Source organism: Oncorhynchus clarkii, chromosome 10, assembly GCF_045791955.1.
Source record: "Oncorhynchus clarkii lewisi isolate Uvic-CL-2024 chromosome 10, UVic_Ocla_1.0, whole genome shotgun sequence".
NCBI classification, from domain to species: domain Eukaryota; kingdom Metazoa; phylum Chordata; class Actinopteri; order Salmoniformes; family Salmonidae; genus Oncorhynchus; species Oncorhynchus clarkii.
In genome coordinates, this window is record NC_092156.1 from 66,247,635 (window position 1) to 66,258,950 (window position 11,316).

Consider the following 11,316-nt stretch of genomic DNA (forward strand, 5'->3'; position numbering starts at 1 on the left):
ATTGTCTTTCTTATTGACATTAGCAAAAACTGACAGCCACATTTCATTTCATTTATTGGAGGGTGAATGTTTGGAACCTTGAGTTGAACTCTCAAAGACAAAGGTGCTGACACGTTTGATGTAGTACTTCCCTCTGAAGGTTAATGCTTTGTGACAAACATCAGGTAAGGCAATAGCTGCACACACTTGACACACATTCCCAATAGGAAGACATTCTACTAATGGATGTAAAAGACTGATCAATCCCAACTAATATCCCTGAAAAGCGTAAAACAGAAATTAGAATGGTAAATCTATAACCATGACTATGTAACATCAGTTTATATTTACAAATGAGGCAGACGTGAAATGTGTGAATTACTTGATAGTGGATACATAGAACAAGGCATCTGAGAAGACGATCGAGGCCGTTAGCGTTAATGCCAAAGTGAGACACAGCTTCATGCTTCAAAATCTGTACAATAGGTTCGAAGACCATATTCAAGCATGTGCAACCCAATGATGTTCAGTACCAGTCAACAGTATGGACACACCTACTCTTTCAAGGGTTTTTCTTTATGCCAAAAATGTGCAAAGCTATCAAGGCAAAGGGTGGCTACTTTGAAGAATCCCAAATAAAAACATTTTGGGGTTACTACATGATTTCATGTCTTCACTATTAATCTACAATGTAGAAAATAGTAAAAAATAAAGAAAAACCCTAGAATGAGTGGTACTGTCTATAAACCAATCATTGGTGCAAACCAGTATTTTGTATAGGTTTCAGTTTAAAAGCTACATATATACTTTGAACGTTTTCATAACAACAACTAAAACCCTTGGTAAATGATTAACGAGTTTGTAGTGATATCACCCAGGCGCTATTATAGAACAAGTATACTGGTAAAATCTCTCACCGGCTATTGAACTTGAAGTCCAGACCCATTACAATGAAGAGGGGTCATACTAAAATAAGGTATTGAGGTACCGTACTTTACCATTATGACTCAATAGTACAATACAGATACAAGACAAAATATCTTAAGTGTCATGAGACCCTTACGAAAGCTTATGAACATTCTTCAAGCTGTCATTGACAGAGGACCATCTGCATCTGCCGTGGTGGATGAATGACTCACTACAATATTGCTTAATTAACACGTGCTTTTTCATCGCTTGTGTGCGGGTTAGCCAAATATCGTCTGTAGGGGAAGCGTAGCCGAGGCCATACTTGGTTCCTGCCCAACTGTGTTTGGTATAACGTGCATTCAGAGTTCCCATTGGAGGATTTTAGCGATGGCGCTAAGCTAGGTGATAATGACAAGGTCGTCTGTAACCGAGCCTGTTGGCTCGTTGGTGGTGTTTCTGGGCTCTGGAGCTTGTCTACCATTGTCTTCCCTCTCCTCTCCATCCCACTGAGCATTGCTGAGCCCGGCGGGGGCTGACAGGGAGTGGGGCGTTTGGGTTTTGCCCAGGCCCTGGTACCGACCCTTGGGGGACACCGGGTTGGACAAGGCCTCAGTGGGACCGATGGCGTCCATGGAGCCTGGGGAAAGCAAGCCTGAGCGCTCGCTGTCGTCCTCCGCCTCACCGAAGTAGGTCTTCCTAGGTCGGCCCATAACGGTTCTCCCTGTATCAGGAAAGAAAGAATGTGTTTGAAGATATGAGAATGGCAATATACTCACATAATAAGGAAATCTATCAAAGTCTTGAAGATTTTGAGGGTAGCCATTTTCTATTCTCTCATGACATTCTATGAACATAAATCGAGTAGCTAGCCAACGCACTTGGTTCTGAGAGGAAACCTTGTCAAACAAAGTTCTTAACAGTGGCTTCTTTGATTCCATCCATGCATGACTGCTATTGAGTCAAGCCAAATGGGATGAGAACTAACCGACGTTGCGGACTTGCTCAGAGATGTCAGCCCTGACGTCAGAGATGTCCCACATGGCCAGGAAGGAGTCGAAGCAGGATCCCTCCTCAGCCTCCTGGATGTAGGGCTTGTAGGTGAAGCTGAAGTGGTGGGCGATGGCCGCTAGGAACATCTCCACACAGATGATGAAGTCCTGGATGAAGTATGGATGAAAGCTTGACTGTATAGCAAAGCAAGTCTATTCTCAAATCTAGTTAAGTTATTTAGAAGTCTTGCACAGGATAGAAGTCCTTGAGATGAATCATCTCGTTTTCTAGGGGCTTGAGTCCACAAGCCTCAACAGATATTACCTTATACCAAACAAGTCATTATGTAGCATTGTAGTAAACATGTTACTATGGCGTTATACAGTGTTGGTATTGTCTTGCATTACCTGTAGGCCTGTAGCTACAGCCTCCACACTGTCCCAGTCCCACGTGTGTCTCTCTGAGATCACTCCAACCTTGACCAGGAGAGCGATGAACGCAGCTTGCCTAAGATAGATTCCAGACAACAGAGTGGAAATAATCAATCCTCTACACTGCAGCCAACACAGGGAACGCATTAACCCAATTACTGGCTATAATCCACACAGCTTTAAAACATTTTTTATTTAACCAGGAAGGGCTCATTGAGATTTAAAAACTATTTTTCAAGAGCATCCTGGCCAAGATAGGCAGCACCAAGTCATTACAAAAATGACAGACAAACATGAAAAACTTCAAGTAATCTAGTAAAAACCATAGAATTCACAAGAGTATAACAAAATCGAACACAGCAAATTAAAAACATTGACAGGTCAGGGAATCAGTCTCAAGATCATTCATCAGTGATTTAAAAACACCAATCGGGACAAGTTCTTCCAGTTTAAAAGTATTTTGTAAGGCGTTCCAAGACGTTGGCGCAGAGTACATAAAAGTTTTACCAAATTCAGTTCGGACATTTGGAAAAGTTAGCAGAATAAAGTCCAGAGAACGAAGAGATTGCCCACCACATTTCTGAACAATAAAAATGCCCAAATAAAAAGGTAGTAAACCCAAAATGGCTTTGTAAATAAAGTATTCCAGTGACTGAGCCTTCGAGTGACTAGAGAAGGCCAGCCAACCCTGGTATACAAAGTGCAGTGGTGCGTAAGGGTTTGGCAGTTTAAAATAAATCTCAAAGTGCCATGGTAAAGGGTGTCAATTGATCTCAAACACTGAGCGGAAGCATTCATATATAAAATATCCCCATGGTCTAGTAAAGGCATAAATGTAGCTGATACTAGCCTCCTTCTGGCTTCAAAAGAAAAACAGGCCTTATTCCTAAAATAAAACGTACTTTGTTAACAAGTCCTACACATGCAATTCTGAAAAGAAGTTGTATAAGAAATACAAATGGGCAGCCAAAACTGTGTTACTTTAATGGGTAACAATGCTAGATCCATGAATAGCAGACACATTGACTGGTATACAAAGATGTTATTAATCATGGAGGTCGATGGCCCGGTCCCAGATCTGTTTGTGCTATGTCAATGGCTTGACATTGACCACAGGGGTTGGCAAGACAGCACAAACAGATCTGGAACCAGGCTAGGAGGTAGATGCAGGTGATCCAAAATGGCAGCCCCCAAAAAAGCACTCACCAGAAGGAGACGAACACCACCATTTTGACACACAGGAACTTCCCCACTGGTCTGATGGGGGCCAGTTCCTCTCTTAGGGCCTTGTAGAACAGGACCAAACAGTACATGGCAAACTGGGAGAGAGAGGAGAGAGAATGATAGAGAAAGAGATCACTTACTGAATGCTAAATATTTAATGTTATCTTTGTGGTGGTGGTATGGTGACAGGAAGTTTACAGCAATGTGGAGACAAGTGTGAAAAATACAGAACCTACCAGCTGGGACATATTGTTGAATATCACCAGGTACGTCCATGCATTGGTTGAGCTGAAGTTACCTTCATCATACACACCACAGAGCTGACATATCCTACAGGATAGTGAATGGAGACATGTGTTATGACTTGACACAAAAAGTTAATTTATATGTTGTGAGTGTTTGGGAATAGGTTAGGTAGTTTAGACCGCACACTACAAACAAACCACTTCCAGTCCCCCAAGGGGTGGCAGCTTGGAGAGCCGTAAGGCTGCTGGTTGGTTTGGTGGCCATGATACTTTTTTATTTAAAAATCTTTAGGTTTGGGCATGCCTTTGGTATTTTTCATTTTTGTACATATTTATGTTTCGTCATCATCTGAACAAATGATCATCTGCTTGGACTGGCCGAACCAGAAGTCAAGAGAGACAGAGCTGGCCCTGGACCAAGGTACGGTTGCTGTCTCTCTGGGCACATGTACATTCAACACTTAGGCATATAACATAAGTCCATCCTGAATGGAAAACAGATCCTGTGCAAAACACTTACAAGGCAATAACTGTTGTGACTGGTCTGACAACCGTGTACTGCAACACTCCCAGCTTGCATCTCAATAGCAATACCCTGCAATAGGAAAACACAGTACACATTATTAAGGAAAGACATTCACACAAAATGTTAGCTTTTTCCCACTATAAAATAGCACTAACATCTTACTAATCACCAGCTTTGTTTTTCATGAATTTCTTCCATTTCTTAAAATCAATAACATCCTATGAAGAAAGATGTTGCAATACCTGTGGCTAAAATCCCAGATGCACAGCATTAGTTAAAATGCAGAGTAAACAAAACAGATGCGCCTAATGCTGTCTTTCTGTTCTTTAGGCTGGTGCATTTTTCCTAAATGAGAACACGTTGTTCCACTTGCAAACACTTCTGGTTCTGTTCTTAATCAACTACAGGCAGACATGCTACATATTCCTGTTGTTGCCTGACTGGGGCTCGTTTGGAGCTGGCGAGTAGCAATGGAGACTTGGAGAGACTTCAAGCAGCCAAACAAACACCTTGAAGGTGAACCTTCTAGAAAGAGACTCAAAACGGAGGCCACACAGACTGGAGCCACTTTAACACCCAACTTCCTGTTTTGATTATGAGCCTGAAATATAAATGTATACTTAAAACACATCAACACATCATGTGGTATAAAAAACATGTTATTAATCCTAAAATATCCATTCACAACACATAAAACAAAGAAGTGGTAGTTTATTGCTGCACAAAAACATAAACAAACAAAAACATAAACCTTCATCCTAAAATGTGAACTTATAACACATGGTATGACTAATATTATAGCTCCTTTTTAGCCTGGCTGATTGCGCAGTAATGCCATAGATATTGATAGAGGACTCTAATGGCCAAAAGCCAGTTTTAGCATGGACAGTGCCATTAAGGCAATTGGGTGGGACTTCCTATGGTTTAAGGAAGGATCACATAAATCCATCCAGGTCATAAGGAGGCATCAGCCAATGAATTATAAGTGAACATTCCATAACCACAGGTGGCAGTAAATTTGCAAACCTTGGCTTAATATCTGTTCAAACAACACATTCTAGGTGGCAGTATGACCATTTCATTTTGTATACCAACAGATAAAAGTAGTAGAAGAAAATTCACTACTTCAAAATGGAGATAGCATCAATGCCCTGCCCATGCTCCCACAGACACCCTAATGGGATGATACAATGTTGCGTCCTCTATCTCTATGAGTAAAGCCAACCCCTATTTGTTCTCATTCCAAATGCACAGCACTAACAGATCTGGTACAGGGGCCTGTTCATTATAGCACACATACACTTAAAGAACTACAAAAACTATAAAAGCAACAAACTCACTCTCCCATGGGCCATGCCGGGCAGCAGCAGAGGGGAGGAAGGTGTTTCTGCTGCTCCTGCACTTCCAGCATCAGTACCAGGCTGGGGTACTGGTTAACCATGGTTGAGGGAGTGAGAGAAAAATAAAGTGAAGAGAGGAATTACAGTGTGAGGATATTGAAATAAATGTAGGCTACTCAATCTAGCCTGGGATCCAGATGTGTTTGTGCTAGACGTATGTTTGGCATAGGACAAAGAGTGGCCATGATTGGAATGTTAGAACAAACAGGTCTGGGATCATTCTCAGTCAGGTCATGACAAGAATGTGTACCTGGTTTCCCAGGTAGTTGAGCAGGAAGATCATGAAGTTGTAGATGACGTATGCCTCATAGCACTCCCTGCATGTGTCCACGTAGATGGCAATGCTGGGGTACTTCAACGCAATCCACTGTGTGAGAGAGAAAGGGAGAGGGTGGGAGAGGAAGACAAGGAGAGGAATGGGATCATAGATGGGCCATTACATTATCTCAATGATATGTTGCATGATAATAGTGAACACTTGAAACTATTGAAAACATTTACTCTGAAAAGTCAGTCAGGGAGTGAGGCATTTTTTTGTTTCTCTTGCTTTGTTTTTCTAAAGGAGCTCTGTTCTCATTCTTTGGGAAGTAGGATGATGGAAATTGTATGATAGGGGGAATGCTGAGCATAGCAGATGCTAATTAGCATAACACAACGAATTGAAGTGCCACACTCATGTCAAGCGCTTTTCAGTTTTACTACTGTCAATGCTACAGTGACTTCTTCTTCTTTAACAAACATGATCAAGAATTGAAGGCATTACTTACACTGTCCAAACTGTAAATGGGGACCATCCATAATATTCTGTAAAACGATCATTCACAATCAGTTAGGTATTATTGTACATCATTCAAGATAAAGACATAAACCCATGACGGTAATGAAGTAATACTATCCTACAGCTGTGACAGAGTAGCCTTTCACTTACCTGATAATTGGCTTCTGTAGCTCTGGTTGAGTATAGTTTACAAGATGCTGCAGGATCCCCCATAGTGATATGGGTATGGTCATGAACACGAATATCCCAGCTATGAACCATGCTTTGTTATGGGTACCAACCTGAAAGGTATACATTACGTATATAATCAACATCCAAACAACAAAGCATGGACTAGGCTATTCAGTGTCAAGTAACGATCTGATTGGGCTGCAATGATACCAACTGACCTCTGATTTCTGTAGTTCCCAGATGCACAGGGGTAGTAAGACGACAAGCACAACCAGAAAGTATAGAAGAACGACCAGAGGCCGAATCCATCTCCTCCAGTTGCCACAAGTACAAGGCATATTTGTAATGGTAAGCTAGTTAGCCACAGCAAGTTGTCCAGCGTCCTACACTCACTGGGTCAATAGGTGAGATTGCTGAAAACAAAGCTAATGCTAACTAGCAAGCTAGCTAGCTAAGAACTAGCTATTACCGCTGCCAGCTATAGCTTGGAATAAGAGTTCGTTTCAAATGTCATTTGGGAAGCATGAATACTGGACGACAATTTCCAAACACATTGTAACGTTGGCTGCTTTACTAAACCAGAAATTGGTAGCTAGCTAGCTAACGTTAGTCAGCTGATCTCATGATTCACTATGTAAACAAACAATGAATCCACGCTGCATCCATTCCAAACGAAAGCTCTTTATAAAATTAAAAACAAAAATTGATAATCTAATAAAAACCAACTGGTCAAAAACAACGCAGTTCTTGTATTAATAACGATATATTTATTTCTAAAACTTCCTCAACATCAAAATAAGTTTTAAAACGTAACTGATGGTTCCTTCTTGTTGACGTTCTTGACAAATGCCGCCCATGCTTCAATCTGATTGGATATGGAAAAGGTCTGTATACTTTCCATTGCTCACCTTTTTAATCCATCACAATGGATGACTTGGGCACAGGTGTAGTTCGGTTGATCTGCAATCTGAGTACTCATGTATGCTCCACTAGATGGCAATGCAAATCAGTCATTCTCGGTATTTCAGAGTGGAAAATGATGGTTCATTTAAATGACCAAAAGTTGCTAAGAATAACTCAGCAGTGTAAAATAACGACAAAGTATAAATGTGATGTCCTCTGTGGAAACTCATTTTCTTCATCATGCTCCACATTGAGCTAGCTTAACTTCTCTCATTTTTTCATACTGGAGTTGGCTCCTCTCTCTCTATCTCTTATTTATATATATTTATTTCTCTCTTTCCTTGCTGTAAAACATGTGCCTGTGAATAAATGGTTCTAATTAAGATTCTTAAGAAGTGAGAAATGGTGTGAGAGTATTAAGTCCAAAAGCTCCACTAATTCCTACAAAAGCTTTCAGACAGGTGCAAGTCAGCACTAAATATTTAGTCAGGTGAAACCGTTTGTCCAAAGAAAGATAACACAATGAAGATGAATGACAACAGGAATGTTTTTGGCTGAAGTTTCTTTAAAAAAAAATCTCTACTACAAGTTATAACAAGGCCATCATTTGAAAAACACAACGACCATCTGTGTATAGTCCTAGGATAACTATTTCAATACAGATCTGTTATCTGAGTAAATAGTCAATTAGGCTCTCTTTTCTTTGTCCAATTGAAGGTTTTCAATTGATTTATTCCAGTTGAAACTTGTTTAGTTGAACATTAGGCTCCACATTGAATAGATTGAACCACAACAGAGAATGTGATCTGGGTCTAGCTCGGTGCAGGGAAGCAGAGAAAGTCAAGGATGTGGGATTTGAGCTTATGTTTATTAGAGATACTTGTTAACAAATTGTTTAAGGAATGTGCTTGTTATTTTTTTAACGAATGTATGTGCATTTACAGCAGTGAAGACAAGGACTGCATTTCTTACCACAGAGTGCAGATATCAGGGAAACTTCTCAATTTACATATATTTATTGGAGTGACAATCTTCTTATCCCTCAAAATGCAGTGGGGTTGAAGTGAAGGTCACTATGCTCATTTCATGACTTGAATCCAGTGCCGGGAACTAGGAACTGTTTAAATGTGTTGGCCTGATCTGCCATGTATCATTTGAGACCTGCTCTTTTAACAAACAACCTCTCTCAGTCACGAAACCAAGAATTCTGGAGAATGTGAAACAGACTAGTTTTATAACCCCTCGGCGGTCTGCTTCAATTACTCTCGCAACGGTGACGAGGAGTGAAATAATGTTTTACGTAGAGAAGGTTGTCGGCACAAACTTTGCCATGATGAGGGCAGATGGTGGGTTGAATTGACTAGGCTTGTAAAACAAAATAGTAATCATTCTCCCTCATTGTTCACTCATTGTTTGTTTAGTTCTGGGAATGAATTACAAGATTTCAAGGAGTTTTAGGCCTCTTGTTGCCAGCAATTTGTTTCACTATAGCTGTTCTGACATTTTATACTCAAACAGCATTGAGTATGAAGAAAGTTATAGAAAGAGCCTAGGGAGGAGAAGTCTGACGAGTGTGTTTCCCTGTTTAATGAGTGGAGGCAGAACTTTCCTTTGTGTTGCACCATCCGTCCCCATCGTTTCACTAGCTACTTACTGCCCCACAGTCACAGAAATCACTGGTTGTTACCAGACAGATTGTTCATGAATTTTGAATATATCCTTTTGGCTTTTATAAATTAGAAATGGTCTTTGCCACCACAGTCATGCGAGCGAGCTGGCGCCTTGGTGGGTTATAGCTTGGAGGGATTGCTATGCAAAATGGCATTAGGAACACAGCCATGTTAGGGCCGGGTAGGATAAACATGTGCTGTGTTTGATCAAACTGAAAACATATTTGAGCATAGACAATGTGACGTCGATAAGATCCCACTGAAGCATCATTTTACAGTGCACAATAAGGTTATTTGGATGGCACATAGAACTGATGGAGGATTTGTTAAGAAATGTGAATGATCGGGGATAGTGGCACATTGGAAAATGTGTCTGACGACGGATTAGAAGATTCTAGGTTCAACCCCTGGCTGCACTGTATTTAAGGGCCTCCTGAGTGGCTCAGGGGTTTAATGGCATCACTACAGACGCTGGTTCGATCCCAGGCTGAATCACAACCGGCCGTGATCGGGAGTCCCATAGGGTGATGCACAATTGACCCAGCGTCATCCGGGTTAGGGGATGTTCTAGCGACTCCTTGTGGCGGGTTGGGTGCTTGCAGGCTGACCTCGGCCGTCAGTTGAACAGTGTTTCCTCTGACACATTGGTGCGGCTGGCTTCCAGGTTAAGTGTTAATAAGCGAGGTTCGGTGGGTCATGTTTCAGAGGATGCATGACTCGACCTTCGCTTCTCGAGTCCATTGGGGAGTTGCAGCAATGAGACAAGATTGCAAAGCGGGTACAAAATATGGGGCAAGAAAAAATATGTGAACCCTTTGGTAATACCTGGATTTCTGCATAAATTTGATCTGATCTTCATCTAAGTCACAACAATAGACAAACACAGTCTGCTTAAATTAATAACACACAAACAATTATACGTTTTCATGTCTTTATTGAACACACCGTATAAACATTCACAGTGCAGGGTGGGAAAAGTATGTGAACCTATAGAGTTAATAACCTCGTTTGGCAGTAATAACCTCAACCAAAGTTTTCTGTAGTTGAGGATCAGATCTGCACAATGGTCAGGAGGAATTTTGGACCATTCCTCTTTACAAAGCTGTAAAACAAAGCTGGAACATCCAGATGCTCTTTTGCTAACTTCAGACGTTCAGCAATGTTTTTTTTGGACAGCATTGGCTTTTTCCTGGTGTCCTCCCATGAACTCCATTCTTGTTTAGTGTTTTACGTATCGTAGACTCGTCAACAGAGATGTTAGCATGTTCCAGAGATTTCTTTAAGTCTTAGCTGACACTCTAAGCATTCTGCACTGTCATCTTTGCAGCAGTCAGTCATCTTTGCAGGATGACAACTCCTAGGGAGAGTAGCAACAGTGCTGAACTTTCCCCATTTATAGACAATTTGTCTTACTGTGGACTGATGGACATCAAGGCTTTTAGAGATACTTTTGTAACCCTTTCCGCTTTATGCAAGTCAACAATTCTTAATCTTGGGTCTTCTGAGATCTCTTTTGTTCGAGGCATGGTTCACATCAGGCAATGCTTCTTGTGAATAGCAAACTCAAATTTTGTGAGTGTTTTTATAGGGCAGGGCAGCTCTAACCAACATCTCCTATCTCGTCTCAATGATTGTACTCCAGGTTAGCTGACTCCTGACTCCAATTAGCTTTTGGAAAAGTCATTAGCCTAGAGGTTCACACACTTTTTCCAACCTACGCTGTGAATGTGTAAATGATGCATTCAATATAAACAACACAGAAATTCTTGTGTTTTTCTTATTAGTTTAAGGAGACTGTGTTTGTCTGTTGTTGTGACTTAGATGAAGATCAGATCAAATATTTTGACCAATTTATGCAGAAATCCAGATAATTCAAAAGGGTTCACATACTTTATCTTGACACTGTATATTTTGGAATTAATTGAACAGGTCTTGTTACTTAGTTACAAAACATCTGAGTAGGAGAGCTGATCTAGGACCAGGTCTCCTTTGTCCATCTAATCCTATTCATTATGATCTGAAAATTAACACTGATACTAGATCAGCAGTCTTACTCCGAGATGCTTTATGAATATGGGCCCTGCGAAGTT

At 40.9% G+C, this 11,316-nt stretch overlaps 1 protein-coding gene across 1 annotated transcript; it reads right to left on the reverse strand.

Annotated features, from left to right (window-relative positions):
- Positions 1 to 6: 6 nt before the first annotated feature.
- LOC139419019 (transmembrane protein 184C-like) lies at positions 7 to 7,541 on the reverse strand. Its single transcript, XM_071168842.1, has 11 exons — positions 6,872 to 7,541; positions 6,633 to 6,763; positions 6,472 to 6,508; positions 5,955 to 6,071; positions 5,645 to 5,733; positions 4,299 to 4,373; positions 3,770 to 3,863; positions 3,516 to 3,628; positions 2,286 to 2,385; positions 1,874 to 2,045; positions 7 to 1,609 (listed from the first exon to the last, which is right to left on the reverse strand). The coding sequence occupies exons 1-11, from the start codon at positions 6,989 to 6,991 to the stop codon at positions 1,287 to 1,289; spliced, it is 1,371 nt and encodes a 456-aa protein (XP_071024943.1). The 5' UTR covers positions 6,992 to 7,541; the 3' UTR covers positions 7 to 1,286.
- Between the last annotated feature and the right edge of the window lie 3,775 nt (positions 7,542 to 11,316).

Excerpts from the sequence above, each read along its gene's own strand:
- LOC139419019 (XM_071168842.1), bottom strand. The coding sequence starts at position 6,991 with ATGCCTTGTACTTGTGGCAACTGGAGGAGATGGATTCGGCCTCTGGTC. Across the intron at positions 4,374-5,644 it reads CCGGCATGGCCCATGGGAGA|GGTATTGCTATTGAGATGCA; the intron begins GTGAGTTTGTTG and ends TTCCTATTGCAG. Across the intron at positions 3,629-3,769 it reads TCAACAATATGTCCCAGCTG|TTTGCCATGTACTGTTTGGT; the intron begins GTAGGTTCTGTA and ends TCTCTCTCCCAG.